We start from the raw sequence: 20,426 nt of genomic DNA, 5'->3' as shown, positions 1-20,426 counted from the left end.
TTTGATGGCTAGAAAAACAGTTTCACTAGCTGCTTTGGCCGATGAGACACTGTTTCTCTGACATTTCTGACAGGGGGCTCAAACTCACAACCATGACTTTTAAGTAACCCCCCCCCCACTTGGCTGCAACAAACATCCATCCCAGAGTTCATCCAAACATTTAAATCCAACATTAGTGCACAGATTTTAACGCTCGCATATGCAAGGTGCATTCAGGGGCTGCATGAAATTTCCGTACTTCTGTGCTTTCATTAAAAGCTCACTTTTGCTGCATTCAGGTGCACTGGTAATTTGCTCACACTGACCTCAACCAACATAAACACACACTCAGTTGTTGCTCCTTGTCATTGAAATGACAAAGACTCACAACTACAACACACTGATCTGTAAGATTATGCACAAAAATGCAAAACGTTGCTGATAATCCAACATACGCATGGTTTTACTATGCATGACATTATAAATGTTATAAATGTTAATTTATTGAAAAATGTTGCTAAAAGTGCTAAAGAATTATCATTAGTGGAAATAAACATTAGGGCTTTGATGCATGGTTGATGCTTTAAGGCAGGGGTGATCATTACAAGGTCAAGGATGTGACGGTGGGTCGCAAGCCATTAAAAAAAAATAACCAAAAAAAAAATAAAAAAATCATAACCCTCACTGTGAAATGCGTCACTTGATTGACATGCAGAACAGCCAATCAAAAATTCTCTAAATCAGGGGTCGGGAACCCATGGCTCGTGAGCCACATCTGGCTCTTTTGATGGCCACATCTGGCTCGCAGACAAATCTTTAATTATATATATATATAAGGCCTGCACAATATACCGCAAACTTATCGTTATCGCAGTATTAAGCATTGCAATCTCCATATCGCAAAAGACAGCAAAAATCGCAATAAATGGTTACCTTAGATGTGCTAAAACAATCCTATGGCAGCTTGAAGAATTTAACGAATCAAATCCATTTATGCATTTTACCAAATGGATGGACCCTTTCATGTTGTTGACCAATCAGATGAGCCCTTTCATGTTAGATGTTTTCCTCCTACGTCAACGAGGGTCATTTGGAGTATAATTTTTAACCTGTTGCAATGAAATGGTAATGATGTTTTTGGATGTTTTGTTATTTATTTGTGTACCGCAAATTATATTGTTATCGCAATATTGATCACTAACATCGCATATCGCAAGTTTTGCTCATATCGTGCAGCCCTAATATATATTTAAAAAAAAGTTTCATTAGACCAGTCCTTCTCAGACGCAATGCGATGCGAGTTTGTAACGGCCTGAAACCTGTGAATTGCTGTCCCTGCAGATGCGCGCCCCTCGAGAAGGAAAAGGGGAGGGGTAGTGGGCACAGGCAGCGAGGTGAAACGGGGCACGGATTTTCAAAACTTAGAACACGCTGCCCGTCACATACCACTCACTGCAGCGTGTGAGTGTGTGTTTGGCTCCACGTCTGCATGTGAGCAGTATTTCTCACATCTAAAGAACATTAAGACCAACCTACGATCACGTCTAACGGATAAAAGTCTCAACGCCTTCATGAAGCTTAAACTCACCACGTATCAACCAGACTAGACCATCAGCAAAACCACCATGCAGCACCTGACGTCACATTAATGGTAAGAAATGATCATTTATTAGCAACAGCATAATGTGTCCCTTTCCCACACTGAGGCACAGACAGAGACTTAACCTCTTTCAGGTTCCTTATTCTGGTTACTGCAGGTCGTAACCAACGATGTACAACTTGTTCAGCTACTCCTGAATCTCTCCTGCTGAGAGCACTGCCTCCAACTTTTTATTCCCCCGCCTGCACCAGCCCTCCTATTTCCCTTATTTGGCCCACAGTTGAACCCCATTGGTCCAAACTCCCCAACGACAGGCTGAGCAACAGAACTGAGGGCCAACCAGCATCTCTGCTTGATGCGTTCAATGAACTCCGGAACTTGGAACGCGACCCAACAGCCACCCAGTCCAACTCAGTCCACTACAATAACAATGTTATTAAAAAGAATCCAGACTTATTGTACTTTACAAGTGTTGAAATGACATAAAATGCACACATTCACTTGTATTTTTAGTTTTAAACATAATGTATGGCTCTCATGAAATGATATTTAAAAATATGTGGTGTTCAGGGCTCTCTCGGCCGAAAAGGTTCCCGACCCCTGCTCTAAAACATTCGTCACTGTGTTTAAGTACACTGAGCACATTTTTTTTTCTTTCATTCTACTCCCCGACGGAGGACCGCTCCGGCCCGCAGGAGCGTTAATTGAGGCTCGCATGTGTGCTGGATCGGAAGAGAGACCAAGACCCCACGTCTGACCCAGCCGTCCTGCTACGGTGCCAGCTGCCGGGCCTGCGGTTCAGCAGTGTCGTCCAGGAGCATGAGCTTCTCGAGTGCTGTCCACGCACCAGGAGGCGCTGTTCGCTCAGCCCTGGTTAAGCCCGCCGCACTTTAGAAATATCATGCCCCCCCATAAAACGGTTTACAGCAGAGCATGAAATGCAATCGTCGCTGTTCTCTGTTTTCATAATAAAACCCCCTTTTTTATCCGTTTCTAATTACCGTATTGTCACGACTCTAAAGGCCCGTACACACCGGGAGGAATATTCGCCAGGCGTTATTTGCCAGCGTTTTTCGCCACGTTTTTTGTGTTCACACCCAGGCAATTTTCGCTGACGAAGAGCCGAGCGAACATGCAATTTCATTCCCTGACATTAGATGGCGCTTAATGTAAACAGAAATACTCCTGTACACAAGGTGGCGCTGCGCAACTTTACGATTCTTAAAGTCGCTTTTCACTCAGAAGAAGAGAGCAAGTATTTACGCGCTTGTCAGAATAATAGAAAGAAAACATGAATATTTCAAGCATCAGTAGCTCCAACTGGTACCTGGTAAGGGGATATTTTAGAATGTCCGTCATTATTTCTTCGCGGCAGTGTAGACGCTACTTGGCGTCTATCTTCTTCGCTGGTATGTGTGCTCAGCAAGGCAGTTTTGTGTTTGAGCGCCCCCAAGTTGTGTTTTACTGTAACTTCAGAAGCTCCAGACACGTGTGCAAAAGCGCCATTCTCATTGGTCGAGTAGATTTTCGGTTTTTTCGCGTCGCTGTGCACACTCTCATTGGTGCCCTTTGTTTAGTCACGAGGCGTTAAACGTCGGCGAAAAATCGCCGGCGAAATTCGTCCCGGTGTGAACAGGCCTTTAGGCGCACTTAAAAGTCTTACATTTTCTCCAAACTGTAGGGGGCGCCCTATGAGGAATTTTGCGTGTAGTTGTGGGACTTAGTAGAAGACGGCATGAGAAACAACTCAGTTTTACTCCCACTGCTTTTTTCCACAATGAGTGTGTATGCGTGTGTATGCCGAGTTCCCGCGTGCCGCGCTCCCCTGTTTGCAAAATCTAATTTGTGGTGGTCTGGCTTGGCTTGGGGGGGTGGTCCCTTTGCCTGTGCTGGGGGGGGTTGGCGGGGGGCGCTGCTCGGGGGGGGGGGGCCCAGCGGCGCTGGATGGGCTTCCCGTCTACACCTGGGGCTGGGATCGGCCCTTCCCTGGCTCTGGGGCGGGACGGGACAACCCTCTTGGGGCCCCCGGTCGCTCTGGGTGTCATCCGCTTCGGCTGCGGGGTCTGGGGGTGGGGTGGGGTGGGGGTCTTGTCGGCCCTGTCCTGTGGGGGGGCATTCTGGGGGGGGGGGGGGGCACTATTGGTACGGGGCAGGGGGGGTTGACGGGTCGGGGTCTCCGCTGAGGCCATCGGCGGTTTCCCCGGCCGGTTGGCTGCCTCGGTCCCGTCGAGGCCTGACCAGAGCTCTTCTAGGGCCGGCGTTTGGGGGTGGGGGCCTGGGCTTGCTCCGGGGGGGGCCGGCGCTTTCTGGCTCCCCTCTCTCTGTGTGGGGGTGGTGGTGCTGGGCCTGGGGTGTCTGCGCCTCCGGGGGTGGGGCCCCGGGGCTGGGTGGGCCTGGCCCCCTTGCTGGGGGGCGGGGGACGGCTGTTTGACCACCGGGGGACAGTCTATCATCTGTCCCCAACTTACCCCCTTCCTCATATAACCTCATAATAGGGTGAGGGGGTGGGGGGCTTAGCCTGCGATGAGCCTTGGGGGGGGGGGTTTACTAGGCAGTGACCCCCCTCCTGTGGTTGCCGTATGGAGTGGGCCCCCCCTCTTTCGGTTTTATTTGCACCTTAGACATGTAGGGCCCTTGGTAGGGGGGGTGCTTGGACATCACTGCCAGCAAGCAGCGGATGTCCTCCTAGCACCCTACCCGCCAATTTTAACCGCACCTTAGACATTTAGGGCCCCTTGGTGGGGAGGGTGAGGGGACGTCACTGTGAGTAATCAGGAGACGTCCCCTTAGTGCCCTACCCGCCAATTTTAACCGCACCCCCCTTAGTACACACACCCCTCCCCCCTCAATATATACATCCCAACATAAACACACACACATGCACACACACACTCTCTCAAACACACATACACGCACACACATTTTGCAAGGAAGGTGGGACCTAGGACCATCTGTCCCCTGCCTCTTCCCTGGTGGGGGGTACGGGCCCCTTTGCAACGGCGGCTGTGTCCCCGGGGTGCTGGCTTCCTGGGCCCGGCGGTGCTCTCTCCGCGCGGTGGGGGGGTTCACATTACATCTGAGCCGGGGGTGTTCGTGTCCCTGGGGGGTGGGTTCTGGTCCTTGCTCCTGAGTGCTGGGCCCCGCCAAATTTCCAACTGTGGCCGAGCCTGGTCGGGCCATATTTACAACACCCCTTGTGGGCCCTCTTTTTTCCCCGGGGTTCCCCCCTCCTGGGCGGGGGCGGCGGGCCCCTGCCTATGCTCCTCCCTGGACCAACCGTTGGCCGGGCGGATGGCTGCCTGGAGTGCGGAGTGGGTCTCCCTTGGGGGGTCCTGGCCCGTACCTGGGGTTGGGGCGGGGGGGTGCCCGGAACTCCTGGGTGGTGGTGGGGTGCTCGTCTGGGGCTGTGGGCGTCCTTCTCCGGTGGGGCCCTGCGTTGGGTTCTCCCGGCGCGGCGGGGGGGCTGCTCTCCTGGTTGGGCTGGGGCGGCGCCCTCTTTCCCTCCGTGCCTCCCTGCTCTCTGGCTCTGGGGGCCTTGCGGCGGCCCTGCTGGCCCTGGCCTGGGTGGCGGGCTTGGTCGCCCGGGCGGCGGTTGTTCCCTGCCGGTTCCCGTGTGGTGTTGGGGGGAATCCGGCTGCCGCTGCTGGTGCGGTGGGGGTCTTGGGGTGGGGATGGCTGGGCACTCTCCCTCCTTCTTTTCACGTTCCACCATCCATTTTAGAAGAACATAAACACTCACCTGAGCACAGGTGTCAGCTCAACAGACTGAATGACTGAAATATTTCACACTAGTTGGTTTTAAGGCATAAGTATGCGTGTGAACACTCTGTTTTGTGTACATGTCGACAGGTGGACATTTTTGCAACTAACAGGTGTGTTTATAACATTTGAGTGTGTGTGTGGACAGGCTCCGCCCTTTTTTTTTTTTTTTTTTTTTTTTTTTTACATTTGAACCTTACCATAATGATTAACAACCAGTAAACTTGTTGCTTTATGCTGCTTCATGGTCTTATCCACCTTCCCCTCCTATTATCACCCTCCTACCCCCCCTCTCTCTAACGTCCCTCTTTCTTCTTCCCCTCTTTCCTTTTCCGTCCGGTCCAACACCAAAGATTTTCAGACATGTTTGAAATTAATAAAGTTTGGCCTCAATTACAAAAGGGGTTTATTCAGACATACCTTTGGTTTGTCTGAAGATTAATAACCCCTCTTGTTAAAGTAAAATATGTCCAACCCAAGAGGCCCTCAGCTCTCATCTGTCTGCCTAGCTGTTGGACAGGACAAGTTAAAAAAAAAAAAAAAAAAAAAAAAAAAAAAAAAAAAAAAAAAAAAAAAATCTAATTTGGCACACACACACACACACCCCGGCTATTAACCAAAACAGTTCATTTAGAGCACTGCATGTGTGTTACACTTATCTAAAACAAGCCTTACAAAAAGAAACCAATGCAGATGTGTAATAAGGAGGAGACCTTCTGGAAAGCTTACCTGTAACTGATTTAACTCCACTGACGGAGTCATCAACCCCGTTTCCTCAGATGAGCCCTGCTCACCAACCAGAACGTCACTTCTTAACTTGGAGTCCAGGTCTGTTCCACCCACCGTGTACGAGTTGAGCATGCTCTGAGCAGCTGCTGCAGAGTTGAAAGGAAAGCCGTTCAGAGCGTCTTTGGAGGCCTTTCCTCCGTGCAACGATTCCGCTGACATAGAGTCGTGCTGCAGAGCGCCCAGCTCCAGAGGTTCATCCAACGGAGCACAGTCCAGGAAGTCCACACGCGTCCCTGTGACAATCCCTGGACTTTGAGCGGCTGAGTCCTGTGCATCCAGTGGAGGGGGGTGAAAATGTGAATGTGAAGAGGAGGAGGATGGTGACGGAGCAGAGGGAGGTGCAGAGTGTGGATACTCTGGGGGCTGAGGGGAGAGTTGACCTGAATCATACAGACAGCATTGAGGAAGAGGCAGCTGTGATAATGAGGAGGAGATGCCAGCAGGGTGAGGATGATGATGATGGCTCTGGGGGTGAAGATGAGCAGGGTGTCCCCTGACATAGTTCCTATGAGCCTCTAGGAAACTCAGCTGGGGGTCGTTCAGGATGTAGAAGTCGGTGCGGCTCAAGCCGTGGCGCGCTGCCCCCATCAGGAGGTCCCGGTCATGCTTGCCAGGCTCCCACCACACCGGAAGGTAAAGGGAGGGGCGGCACAGCTGAAGGCGGGCAGACAGCAGCGGGTGACGGAGTACCTGAGAGGGGGGGGGTTAAAGTTTTAGATATTTGTGTCTACTTTGCATTTGGAATCCAGCTAAACTGCTGTTCCTGAGACAGCAGAGTAACGCCTCCGTCAGACAGAGGGGGGCGCTCTTCAGCGAGTCACATTAGAGGAACATTTTCAACATAAACAGCTACTAAAATAACAGAAAAGCTCACAAATGTAAACTTCCTTCTATGTTTAGTCAAGCGGACGTCTCAGGTTTGATTTCTGAGTTTATGGAGAAAAAAAGGTCCAAATCACAGGAGCCAGAAGGTTTCAGCCTAAGTCCTCTGACTTAAAGCAGAATAAATTCATCTACCTGTTCTCTGACTTTGCGCAGCAGCTCAATGCGGTACAGCGTCCGTGCAGCCCTCTCCTCCGTCAGAGACTCCACAAACACACCCGCCTCCCCCAGCCCTGAAGCACAGAGATGAACGAAAGAGAAGAAGAAAAGGCAAGTGAGGCTTATTAATGCCGTATGATATATTTGCCAAATATCTGTGATCCAAGTCATCAATCAGTCCATATTAATATACAGTGCTCCCTTTTTTATCGCTCCATAAAGGCCGTGTCACACAGCCAGTACCTACATTTTGCTCATATTGCACAGAGAAACATTGGTCATACGTAAATGTACTAGAAAAAGTGCGTGACTATTGCACTGTTTATAAGAGAGATAGAGATATTCTTTATTGATACCACGTTAGGGAAATTCAATAGTTACAGCAGAAGAACATCAGCAATGTGCAAAAAAAATGAAAGGGTGATTAAAAATGTGTAAAAATGCAAAAGTAATAACATTTAACAACAAGAAGATTCTACACCTATGTACACTTTTACGACATAACATATGTTATACGTAAAATACAATTAAATAAAGTAAAAGACAGAATATTGGGATGGGCTATGGATGCATGGTAACCGGTTTGTACATGCATGTTTAAACTGTGGCATTGTACAATCTAACACCTGTTGGAATGAATGACCTGCAGAACCGTTCCTTCCTACATGGGGGGTGTAAAAGTCTGCAACTGAAGGAGCTGCTCAGCGCCTCCACTGTCTGATGTAACTAAGTAATGTTTAATTATGTAGCGCTCTTTCCAGACAGCAGTCACAAAGTGTTTTATAAGAGCAAAAAACACATAAAAATGTGTAAAAATAACACATAAAATAAGGCACGGTTAAATACATAAAACTCTAAAATAGTCAGCCAGAGGCCCATTCAGTGTGACTGGAAAGCTTGATTTAAAAAATGGTTTCAAGTTGGCCTTTAAAAACATCGATAGACTTGTGAACGTAGAGAAACTGGAAGTCATTGCAACCTGAAGGTCAGGAAGGTCAGGAAGCCCCCCCGTTTGGTTGCAAATGAACTCATTACCTTCTTCCTTCCTGGGGGGGAGCTTACAGGCCGTCCTGCACATGTTGACAAAGGAGTTGAAGTATCGCTCCAAGCTCTCGTCCGTCTTCCTCTCCAGCCGGGCCAAAACTCTGAACTGGGACCAGTCGAAAGCTTTCCTCTCGGGGTCAAACACGACCCCAAATGAAGACACGGTGCGGTAAAAGTCTGCCTGCTCGCGACGCGTCCACCTGCAGCAAAAAAAAACACAGCAGGTTGGTGACGTGAGGCTGAACGAGCCGGAGCATCAACGTGCCACTCCGTTACACTCTAACAGTATTCCTGCTGCAGGACAGACGATCAGCAGATGTCAACACCAAAAAGCTTTAGTAAAGGCGTCATCACTGCACAAGTCTATGAAATTACCTAAAGAGGAAATAAGTGCAAGATGGATGTTGATGGATAAGAACATCTAAGGTTTTGTGATAAAAGTCTGAACAGGAAATGAACATTTCAAAAGTTCAGCTCCTGTAGTCTTCTCCTGCATCCCCTTTACCAGCATCTATGCTCTGAGGAAGATGCTGTCTCCCTAAGGACGCCTCAGAGATGTTGCATTTTTTCATTCATGCTGTGCAGTTGGATGTTCAGGGGCTGCAGATCGCCACCCAGCAGCGGTAAAGCAACAGTAAAGCGACAGTTTAATTAATCACCTTCTCTGCCACTCCAGAAACAGTGGATCTGCATCAGCAGAGGCCCCAGAACACCTCCTCAGCTCCTCTCCCAGCTGCCAGGCCAGAGGCCCACCAGAGTCATGACAATGTGTGACTCCAGCTCCTCCCATCGCCATGCCAACAAGGTTGTCGTGAAGCAGGAAGTCGTGCCTCAGCAGCGGCTCACGGCGCAGTGTGAATCGCTGATAGGCTGTGATTAGGCGCCGAAGGCGAGCTGTCAAGGCAGGGCCAGAGGGCCACATGGGCCGCACCTGGATGACCTGCAGCGTTGCCACCCCCGTTCCCGTCCCCGTTGCTGTCGTGGTTACCAGAGGACCACCCTGGCTGCACAGGTCACCTGACATCTGAGGATCTATGGAGAGAAGAGATGTATTTCATAAGGATCCTGGACGTGTTAAGGCTCTGTCTGGTGTTCAACCAACAACACTTTATAAACGCACTTTATAAAACTCACAATCATAAAAAAGTTAAATTCCACAAGTTTAATCAAAAACAGTGATAACATTATTAATATGGGAGGTACGGCAGGCTGGTGTAGTGGTTAGCACTCTGGCCCCTGGTCTAAATCCTGGCTGGGTCTTTTCAGTGTGAAGTCTGCATGTTCTCCTACTCCACGTGTGGGATTTCTTCAGCTTCCTGTTAGTGTGGAAACATGCTTCATGTGTTACTGGGTGTTTCCAAGGGTTTGTCAGGTGTGCGGCCCTGTGGCTGAATGGCTAACAGTGCGGGGTGAACCTCCCCTCCCCTCCCCTGAAGGTAGCAGCCACTATGAGACTGGACTGAGCAGGAACAGATAATGGAAAACATCAAAACGACAGAGTATGGGTTTCATCCAGATATCAAAGAGTCATTAGGAGAACAGGAGGGGGGACAGTTTCCATCTTCTGGCTCTAAATCAATTCTTCATGTTTAACATCAATCAGAAGACCAAACGATGGTTTTGACATGTCAAACATAAAGCTTGACTTCAGATTTCAAGCTAGCGGGATTCCATGATGACATGAAGCAGCATCTTACAGTTGATGCTAGAAACCGGCACTGCCTGCAGCGGCGGCGTAGGTGCCTCACCTGTACCTGTGCTGTCTGGTTTGTCTGAGGTATCGGTGCTGGAGCAGGTCTCCTCTGACTGCAGAACACAAGAATCATTTTTCAGTTTACTAGCAACAGGTCATACAGCTGTGTGACCCTCTTTGTCTTATTTATGAGCAATGAATAAGATAATGGGATCTGTCTGTTATCAAAGGGACCAACACTCTTGCTTTCATCACTCAGGGGTCATGGAAAAAACATTTCAAATTCAATAATACAATATTTTTATACGAAGCCTACAATGTGAATAATGAAGGAGGTTTCTCTTCACCTTGCTGCTTTCCTCCCGGTCCTCGCCTCTGTCGACCTTACTCTCGGGGTTGTCCTTGACCTCCTGCATTTTGACACTGACAAATCCAATCAAATATTACACAATAACATATTTGTGCATCAAAGCAAAACAAAATGGCAAAAGATGTGAGTTTACACACACAATTCTCTGGATTGTTTCTAAGAGCAGAAAATTACAAAAAAAAGTAACCCTGGAACCAAATACAGTTTTTGAATAATCAACAGATGAGCTAATTAAAGAGCCAGATATTTAGTTAAAGGGAAAATAAAACTTTAAAAATGGTCTGTTCCAGCTTAAAAAACACAACTTATTTACATATTTCTCTGCAAAGGGAAAATGATTTCATAAACCAGAACATTCCAACTGCTTAGAATGATCCTATGTTGTATGAATATTGATGTGCTAAAAATGTAGATTTTCTATTAATAATTATTATTACCATCCGCTATAAGCAACATAGTGCATGCAACTTACTATTAACATGTTTGAATTAAATTTTATAACAATAACAATTAGTTGCTAGTAGGCTGCAAGAAGTTAGAAGTTGGGGAAAGTATGGTGCACTGGGGTTCTGTCCTCTTCTCTCATCTACTTCTCCTCTCCTCTATTCTTGATCATTTATTTTGTCATTTAGTTCTCCATGCGGTCTGTTCATACGCATTTCTTCTCCACGGGCATGCGGCAGGTGACAGACTGGAGTGAGCACTTATATAGAAGACCTAAAGGGTGAAGTGGCGAAGAGGTGATGTACCGATGCGTCGCTTTTTTAAGATGCGGCCACTCCACTCAACGACCCTCTAGAGGCCCGCCAAAAAAACAAACAAACCCAAACCCACAGCATTTATACAGGTCAACCCCCCACCCCCACCCCATACTGATGCTTGTGAAAAGGCTCTAGCAGTTGGTCTTTGATTGTCAAGTTCCTTGAGCAGGATGCTAAATCCCACATTGCATTAATGGTGGCACCTATGTCTCCATCAGGGAATGAATGTGTGTGTTTGTGTGTGTTTTAACACAATTAGACTGTAGGTTCTAAGGGCCCTTAAAGGAAACAAAAAGCTTTGAAACTAGACACAGTTTGCTAGAAAACCTCTGCTCACATTTTCAGACTTTTTTTGTGACATTTATAAAAATGAGAATGACTAAATATTCTGATAAAAACGTAGCCTTGAATCTTCTCTGAAAGATTGCAGCAAGAACTGGTCCACTGTTCACTGACCTGCTGAACTCAACAAGAATGATGATCACTTTTTAAGGAACGATGCAGCCAGCTCATGCCTGACTACATGCAGAGGAACGCACAGGTGTGAATCCTGGCCTTGCCCTGCGTCAACCAGTCCTTCAAATTCAAAGATCGCAACACTGGGGAGGATTTCTCACAGGAAAGGCATGTCCTATCCTCAGCTTAAACTGTGTTAACTAATGGCGCTTTGCAGCGCCAGATAAAGCGTGAAGGTTGACAGCCGGTTCTCACCATGCCCAAGTTCTCCTTTACCTCCACAACATGGCTGTTTAAAAACCTGTGAATCAGCTTCGGGTGAGAAGAAAGCTGATTTTTAAATGAGCCTCACATACCTGTCGGTCACTTCAGAGGGGCCCTCCCCTCCACCTTGTTCAGCAGACAGAGCAGTCTCATCCGGCATCCCAACCCTTTCCAGGAAACACAGGTCTGGATCAGCTCGCATGGCGTTGTAGCGTTCGTATCCTGAGAACAGGCGCGACGTGAAAACAAGCACAGAAACAGCAAACCAGCATCCTGCTGAAGCAGAAAACCTCTCAAATGTCTCCAACGTTTGGACTAGCTTATGTACAGTTTGAACAGAATGCTTGAGGTTCAAAAAAGACCTTTTACTAAAGTTTTCTCCTGACAGTTTGGATCTTGACGTTTGCACGTTTCCGTCTACCTGACCATCAACAGAAAGGAAGCATTTTTAAGGAATCAGCAATGACATGGGTACTTATCATAAACTTTGAACTTAGCAGACATCCCTCCTAATTGTGGTCCTTTTTAGCTGTAACTCTGAATTTTTAGTCTCTATGACAGAAGGATTTAGTGGTTCCCATCCTTACCGTGTTTGTGGACTCCGATGAGGAGCGACTTGTCAGCCTCAGCATCCCACCATGTAGCTGGAATCTCCATGTAATCAATGTCTGGCAGCGAAAACTCCATTTCACTATTGCAGAAGAGAAACATCAGATGTCCATCAAGAAGTCAACTAGACGGAAAACCACATGTTCCTGTTGCTGCTGCTGACCTGGCAGGTCTTCCCTCCAGAGCCTGAGTAGCAGCCTCACCCAAAACCTCCACCTTTAGGTAATACAGCATCCGCACCCTCAGCAGCACCCTGAAAGGGAAACAAACACAAGGAACGCCGACACTTCAGGACCATAAACCTTTCTTTTCTCTGCATTATTCACAGATGAATTCCCACCATGCAAAAGAAAAATAAATGTAACTGATTGAGGAAGTTAGGGGGAAAAGACGGCGAGGCTACAACTGCCTTTGCTGGTTAGTTCCTGTGCTGTTCCTTATTTGCTTGTTTGCTTTTTTTTTTTAAAACATGTAAATGTTTGATTAAAATAATAGTTAAAAAAAACATTATTTTAAAAAAGTGTTCGATTTTTGTATTGTGGTTAGTAAATTAGGCAAGGCCAGAAAAAAAACATCCATTCACACAGTGCTATGATCAATCGAACCGGCTAAAACACAAACTAATACATCCCCGAAAGGAGCCAGGACTGAACTGACTTGTTGCAGTGCTGCTTGAGGTGCTTCTTATAGCTCTCATCTTGCAGCACCACCTCGGCATTGCAGTGAACCAGCCAGTCTGCATTCTTCTGTTCAGGAACATTCAGCTGACTCTTCAGCTTCTTCCCCTTCCTGCCCCGAGGAACGGGAGAGGACAGACCTGAGTGTCCAAACAGGGACATCAATTACACATTCATGACCTTAAATGCTGTGTCACAGATGTTTAGTGGATACAGATGAAAGTAAAGACTCGATGCCCACCAGAGTGATTGAGCAGCGCCTGGTCCTGACCCTCTTTGCTGGGAGCTATCAGGTCCCAGATGAAGCTTTTGATCTTGTCGTCACCTTTGTAGTGTTTCAGACAATAAACCAGCAGAGCCCTGAAGATGAATAAAGGGATGTTTGTGGGTGAAGGAAAGTTCAGCACAGACATTTTTACCTGAAAGACCAGTTTCTATGCAATGCTCACCTGCAGATAATCTCCATGTCTCTCTCAGTCAGATGCCACTTAAAGCGACCGTGATTCAAAATGTCCTTCCACCGACCCCAACTAGGACAGAACACAGGTCAAAAGATTAAAGCACCTGGAAACAAATCAGAGATCCTGCAGCCATCCAGTATGAGCAGAAACCGATAGAATCCAAGTCAAGATCAAAGGTCCTCCTGTCCATCATCAGTGATCCGCACTAACGGGAACCGGAGAAACATAAACATTGGATATTCTATTTATCAAAATGATTAGGCTTTGGGTCAAACTTCGCCCACCTAGGCACGAGTAGGCATGAGGTTATGTTGTTTTAGGGTATAAACTGGCGTGAAAACTATCCAATCTGGATTAGAGAAGCACTTTTCAACCACCGTTGCGCTTATGAAATTCACCAGTGATATTTTTTCTAACTTTGACATTAATATGTGCCCAGGTACAATTTTGTTAGACCTTATAAAAGCTGTTGATTTGGTAGATCATTACCTGCTTCTGGACAAATTATTTGCAGTTGGTTTGACTAATACTTCCCTCTTGTGATTTAATTCTTATTTTCATTATCGCTGTCAGTGTGTTTCATTTAGGGGCAGCGTGTCCAATTTTACTGGAATAAACTAAGGTATCCCTAAAAGATCAAGGAAATTACTATTCTCTATTTTTTAATGACCTGCCAAATTTCTGTTCAAACTATAATATTCATCTTTATACAGATGATGCAATCATTTATTGTTGTAACCCTTGTGCTATCCTAGGCACTTTACCATTGAGAGTTGGGTCATCTAGACCCACTAGACAGTGCTCTGAACCTTTTTTCCCTCAATGATTTGTGATCTTCACTGATGTCCATGGATTACATGAAATCTTTCCACCTTTATCCACCTTTGTCATGGTAGGGAGAACACGTCAATGTAAGGGTGGGGTCATCTAAGATAGCACAAGGGTTAAGCCGAGTGTGACAGGGTAGAGATGAATGTTTCTTTGCAGCATGACTTTCACTCAATACTACGTTGGCTGAACTCTAATAAACTTATACTAAATAAAACTAAATCATAGTCTGCAGATTTTCAGAAACACATCATGAATTCAGAAGGACCAAACCTCGATTTACATTTTTCTGATTCCTCTCCTCTTGAGGGTACAATGTCTTCTACACACCTTGGACTCTGGTTAGTACCTAATTTATCATTCCCTATTCATATTCACTCCATTACAAATAAACTAACCCACCACCTCAAAACTCTTTATCAATCGGTTAATCGTTTTCACCTTTATGTTAGGAAATACTCATTTTACAAATGCTACACCCAATTTTGGACTATGGAGCCTTAATATATTTTAATACTACCTCTAGCAGTTTACACTTTCTAAACATAATTTATAATAGTCTGTGTCGTTTTATTTTTCACTGTCCTTACTTGACTCATCATTACACATTACTTAATAGTTTGGATTGGCTGTCACCATCAGGCACATGGCAATTTCACTGGTTACGGGATTTTTAAATTGTATTTTTTTCCACTTCCCTCCTTATCTAAAATAGTATTTGGCATCCTTTACTTCAAAACATGACCTACACCTAATCAATCAGGCTTTATGCCAAGAATTAACCAAAAATCTGGCAAACAGGCATTTTTGCTTTAAGGCACCAATAGATTGGTAGAACCTTCCACAATCATTCTGTTCCATAAAATCCTTCCCAGTATCCAGAAATGGAGGCCACTACATTTTGCTTTGTACGTCTTTGTTCTTTTGCTCAGGATGCTTACCGTTTTAACATTTTAACATCTAAATATGTCAGAGAGTGTGATTGGAAGAAAAGTGATTCGCATTTTGTGTGTGGAAAGGGAGGCACGAAGTCCAAAATGTTTCATACCCAAAGATTAGCAGGTTTTTCTCCACTCGAAAACACTCTGCACGAAGGTATCGTCTGCTGCGGTCTCCTAAGCGCCGAGTTCGACAAGGCCTCTCCTCAGAGTCACTGTCAAGCTCCGAGAACTCCATCAGCTCGTCATCCTCGAAAGAGTTGTAATGACGTGTCTGCTTCCTAACACGAGGAGTGTCAATCACCAAAGACTCCTGCACCACAAATAGAGAAGTGAGAGAAAAACCTGGACTCCAGCCAAGAGAGATGTGCCAAAACTGAAGCAAGTGGAAAACTGAAATCTAAACATTTCCACTCATTTTCGTTACACGTAAATGATTTGTGTTTTCTAATTGTGTTATGTCTGTTTATTGCTTTGTACCTTCTCAGATCTGGAGTCAATTTCTACTTCGGCAATCTTGGCCCATTTCTGCCAAAAGTTGGGGTCATCCAGTGAAATGTCGGTTCTGTTGCCAGACGAGACAAAACTAGCCTGAGGAAAAGATAAAGAGCAAATCCAAATGTAAACGCCATCTTCCTTCAGATGATGTCTGTTCTATTTGTAAAGATTACTACCTTTGCAAAAGTGGAGCCTTTGCCTTCGGTTTGGATGGTGATGGTCTGAGTTCGTCTCTGAAGTATTTGATCGATGTCTTCCTCACAGAACTTGGAGCCCTCGTCTTCTTCATCCATCAGAGCTCCGTATGCTCCTTTTTTCAGGAGATCCTCTACCTCTAGTTTGGAAAGCTGTTGCACCTGTAGCCACAAACACACACTCATCAGTGTGTGAAAGCTCCAGGAAAGGTGCATGGACTGCATGCTCCTTACCCCGTTGAGGCTTCCTTTGCGGTTGATGTCTTGAAGAACAGCTTTGTCTAGTCCCAGTTTTAGACTGGCCTTGTCAAACATCTCCCTCTCATACGAGTTTCTGGTGATGAGTCTGTAGACTTTCACTGCTTTGCTCTGGCCGATCCGATGGCAGCGAGCCTGAGCCTGCAGCAACGTTTACATGTCACCAGAGGACAGAGGATTTACAGAACATTTACATCAAACAGCACAAAGATGGAATGAATCAAAACATTCACCACTGCACACTGAAAACAAGAACAACATCATTGACTTTTCTTATGCTCATTCTTTTCAGTGAGCCGATTTCCATTTTCAACATTCAATCCAGTGGACACAAACGTCTGACAGAAGACGGTCAGAAATGAAGCCTGCCTGGACATTTCAGTGGGCAGAGGAACCGGATAATGACCGGGTTCATGTTAGCAGAAATGAGCAGAATTTGTCTTTGATCCAATTCTGGGTGCCCTGAATTCTGCCCTTAAGAACTGAGAACTGAGCTACTGTTTATTGAATCTTTGTCTACCTGCAAGTCATTCTGGGGGTTCCAGTCCGAGTCAAAGATGATGCAGGTGTCGGCAGCTGTCAGGTTGATCCCCAGCCCTCCAGCTCTGGTGCAGAGCAGGAACACAAAGCGGTCAGAATCAGGCTTACAGAAGCGGTCTATAGCTGCCTGACGCAGGTTCCCTCGCACACGGCCGTCGATGCGTTCATATGTGTAGCTGAGCAAAACACAAAGAGTGGGGTTATCTTTGACATTCCTTTAAATTGAATCGTGTCCACCTTCCTGTTCAGCCTCTTCTGCTCACCGTCTCTGTATGAGGTAATCCTCCAGGATGTCCAGACAGCGAACCATCTGGGAGAATATTAGGACTTTGTGCCCTCCAGCTAAAAGTTTGGGCAGCAGTTTGTCAATGAGCACCAGTTTTCCAGCAGCCTGGATCATAGCCTGCAGCGGAAAGTCCTGCGCGTCAGCACTGTGACTCTTCTTGAAACTTTCCAGAATCTTTTCCTCAGCTCCTAGAGCAATGAAAAACATGGGAAAGTTCTAGGTTGGAGTGGTCAGTTGGCTGTCAGCTGAAACTTGTCGTTCAGAACCAACATGTCCTGTGTGCTCTGTGTGACACCTGTCTAAAATACACTGAGGTTTTCCCTTGGGGGGACATTACAAAGCTGTGTCTTCTTTGTCTTTCTGCTTTATTCTGTAAAGGTCATCACAGCTCCTCAATCACACCAACCTCCTCATGTCTTCCAACTCTCCACCGATGAATCTTCTCTTTGGTCTTACCTGGTATCTCCAACCTCAGCATCCTTTCACCAACATCATCACTGTTCCTCCTCTCAACCTGTCCAAACATCTCCATCATTTTTCCAGCATTAATGTCCAGAACATCTACCATGATCTGGTCCTCTGAGGGATTCATTTCTGATCCATCCTGGTCCCTCCCAAAGAGAACCTCAGCATCTTCATCTCTGCTGCCTCAAATTCTTCCTCCTGTCTCTGCATCAGAGTCTCTAAACCAGGGGTGCCTAAATCTAGGCCTCAAGGGCTGGCCTCCTGCTAGTTTCTAGCAACCCTCACTTATCTGCTGTTGATGACATGGATCAGGTGTGTTTCGCCAACAAGGAGCTTCACTGGCAGGATGGCTGGAAAACATGTAGGACACCTCGAGGCCTGGATTTGGGCACCCCTGCTCTAAACAAACAACATGTCTCACCGCAGTCTTCTACACCTTTTCTTTCATTCTTGATGACACTCTTTCGACACATAACACCTGAAACTTCTTCCACGCGTTCCAACCTGCCTTTACTCGTCTCCCACTCTCTGTTGTTCTGGACTGTTGACTCTAAGAACACTTCAGTCCCTCTCATTTACACACAGATGCTGCAGCTGACCTTCAGTCTTCTCTTTTCCAAGCAGACCTCCACCTCTCTAGATGTTCCTCCACCTGTCCCTGTTCTCGCTATAGATCACAATGTCATCTGCACACATTATGACCCACAGAGATTACTGTCTATCCTCATCTGTCAGTGCTTCCGTCAGCACAGGAAACCAGAAAGAGCTCAAAGCTGATCCTTGTTGCTGTCCCACCTCCATATCCTCTATCCCACCTACAGTACATCTCATCACTGTCTTCCAGCCTTCATCCATGTCCTGAACAATCCCAATGTTCTTCTCTAGTTCTCCAGACCTCCTTCTCCAAACCAAAGCTCCTGTCCCTGGATCCTGTCCTAGACTTGCTCTGGATCTACAAAGACACAATGCAGCTCCTTCTGACTTTCTCTGTTCTTCTGCTCTCTAACATGTTTCTCATGGCGGCAGTGGTAGGGCGGTCGACCCATGATCGTAAGATTGCACGTTCTATTCCTGTCTTGCACGCCCATGAGTCGATGCGTCCTTGGGCAAGACACTGAACCCCACCTTGCCTTTAGTGGTAGGTTGGCGCCAGTGTTCGGCAGCGGAGCCGCCACCAGTGTGTAAATGTGTGTGTGACTGGTTGAATGGGTCTGTGACTGTAAAGCGCTTTGGGCCTTGTAGGTAGAAAAGCGGTATATAAGTATACGCCATTTACCATTTTACCATTTACAATCAGCTCTTCAAAGTTCATTTTCCATTACACTTGTAGCGCCTCTCAACACATTTCCATCTTAACCTGCTGCTCATCCTTCCAACCAATCACTGTATTTGAGAACTGGACTGAGTGCCTTGCCCCACCTAGTGTTCAAAACAGGAAGTGGCTCCAAGAAGCCAAAATCCCATTGATTTCTATGGAGAAATATACAGCTGTCAGTCATTCTATTGGTCAGAATAACTATTCTTGATCTGATACATTTTTAACATGTTCTTAAGAATCCTCTTTTGTTTTCTTTTCATTATATTTTCTTCTGTATTGTAAGGTATTCAAGTTATAAGCTGACCAATCAGATGCCTCATTCAAAGCAGTTGATCTCACGTTGAACACACAAAGTGTTTGACAGATTCTCCAGAGCCCACTTTAAAGTGGAAGGGGTGTGGCCTTCCAACAAGGTTGCTCCTGATTGGCCAGATTGGTTGCCATAGAAATGTTGACTCAGACCAATCACTGCTTACTGACGCTGTCTGGCCCCAACACGGCAGCGTTTATACAACAAGAAAATGGAAACTGAATTGATTGGAGGTGAAAGGGAACCGTTCTCTGTGGATGATGTCACATTCGATCAGTCCAGTTCTCTTATACAGTCGATGGTTCCATTTCTGTTTCTCTGCCTCACCTGTATCCTCTTCTCCCTAATTTCTGTCCAGGCTGTCATACAAGTCCTCACTTTGTTTGGTCTTTGCCACCTCCACCTTCAGCGTGTGTTGCATCTTCCTCTTCTTCTTTCTGTTGTCTTTGTCCTCTCAGTCTCCAGGATCACTTTAGTTGTAGCTGTCCAATCATCTGGAAGAACCTCCTGGTCTCCTAAAACCTGTTTCATCTCCCCCCTGAAAGCCACACAGCACTCCTCCTTTTTCAACTTCCACCATCCTATGCTCCTATACTGCCGGCATAATCTAGCCATGTGGCGAGTGTGACGTTTCTGTCTTTACAAAGAATAAGCCGCACAATACTGACTGCAATGAATTAGCTCAGCAGCAAAACAGCTACACAGGTCATAGTAATCACATCCTTCCCGTTCTTACCTGCAGAACCTTTCTGATTACATCAGATTCATAGCCATCATTCCACCAGAACCACCTGCACCTTCTAGCAAACTGCTGCATGCTAAGAGGAGCAGCAGCACAAGACAGGGACATGAGCTAGTCAGCTGCCTTGGGATGCCCCCCTGAGTCCCCTAAGAAGGGGCAAACAGAAGGGTGACGGCCAAGCTGATCCATTACCACTGCTGCAACCTGAGACCTTGAGGAGTTCCTTCAAAAGGATGTGGACCATGAGAACTGCTCAGTGGACACAGCCTGATTTCTGTGGATACAAACGCAATCTAATGGGGTACCTGTGATAAGGTAGGGATGGTTGCAGCACTTGCGCAGCTCCATCATGGTGTTAATGAGGTTGGGCATGTTGTGCTGGTTTGCTCCTTTGGAGAGGAAGGAGAAGTTCTTCTCCAGGATGGCTCTGTAGTATTTCTTCTGGATGTTTGTCAGCTCCACCTACAGAGACATAAAAGGGAAAAAACTACTTTCGTTTTTTTTCCCGTTCATACCTTAGTAGCCGCGGTTACATGGGCAGAATAT

The 20,426-nt window shown here is 46.4% G+C and overlaps 1 protein-coding gene across 2 annotated transcripts in view; it reads right to left on the bottom strand.

Moving 5' to 3' along the window:
• LOC101174417 (chromodomain-helicase-DNA-binding protein 6) overlaps positions 1 to 20,426 on the bottom strand; it is an 82,415-nt gene that overhangs the window by 13,176 nt on the left and 48,813 nt on the right. For both annotated transcript variants that reach the window (XM_023954827.1, XM_023954828.1), the window contains exons 17-35: positions 20,186 to 20,342; positions 17,023 to 17,233; positions 16,740 to 16,935; positions 16,196 to 16,360; positions 15,944 to 16,123; positions 15,750 to 15,860; positions 15,380 to 15,582; positions 13,492 to 13,572; positions 13,284 to 13,402; positions 13,023 to 13,182; positions 12,529 to 12,618; positions 12,344 to 12,447; positions 11,849 to 11,978; positions 10,253 to 10,328; positions 9,961 to 10,018; positions 8,872 to 9,244; positions 8,204 to 8,412; positions 7,145 to 7,242; positions 6,068 to 6,817 (exon numbers count right to left, since the gene is read on the bottom strand). In XM_023954827.1, the coding sequence (XP_023810595.1) occupies positions 6,068 to 6,817; positions 7,145 to 7,242; positions 8,204 to 8,412; positions 8,872 to 9,244; positions 9,961 to 10,018; positions 10,253 to 10,328; positions 11,849 to 11,978; positions 12,344 to 12,447; positions 12,529 to 12,618; positions 13,023 to 13,182; positions 13,284 to 13,402; positions 13,492 to 13,572; positions 15,380 to 15,582; positions 15,750 to 15,860; positions 15,944 to 16,123; positions 16,196 to 16,360; positions 16,740 to 16,935; positions 17,023 to 17,233; positions 20,186 to 20,342 (3,471 nt within the window). The remainder of the gene's footprint in view (positions 1 to 6,067; positions 6,818 to 7,144; positions 7,243 to 8,203; positions 8,413 to 8,871; positions 9,245 to 9,960; positions 10,019 to 10,252; positions 10,329 to 11,848; positions 11,979 to 12,343; positions 12,448 to 12,528; positions 12,619 to 13,022; positions 13,183 to 13,283; positions 13,403 to 13,491; positions 13,573 to 15,379; positions 15,583 to 15,749; positions 15,861 to 15,943; positions 16,124 to 16,195; positions 16,361 to 16,739; positions 16,936 to 17,022; positions 17,234 to 20,185; positions 20,343 to 20,426) is intronic.

The sequence above is a fragment of the Oryzias latipes genome, chromosome 5 (genome assembly GCF_002234675.1).
Source record: "Oryzias latipes chromosome 5, ASM223467v1".
Classification (NCBI taxonomy): Eukaryota; Metazoa; Chordata; class Actinopteri; order Beloniformes; family Adrianichthyidae; genus Oryzias; species Oryzias latipes.
Note: the sequence above shows the minus strand (reverse complement) of the source record. Positions and strands in the feature narration are given on the sequence as shown.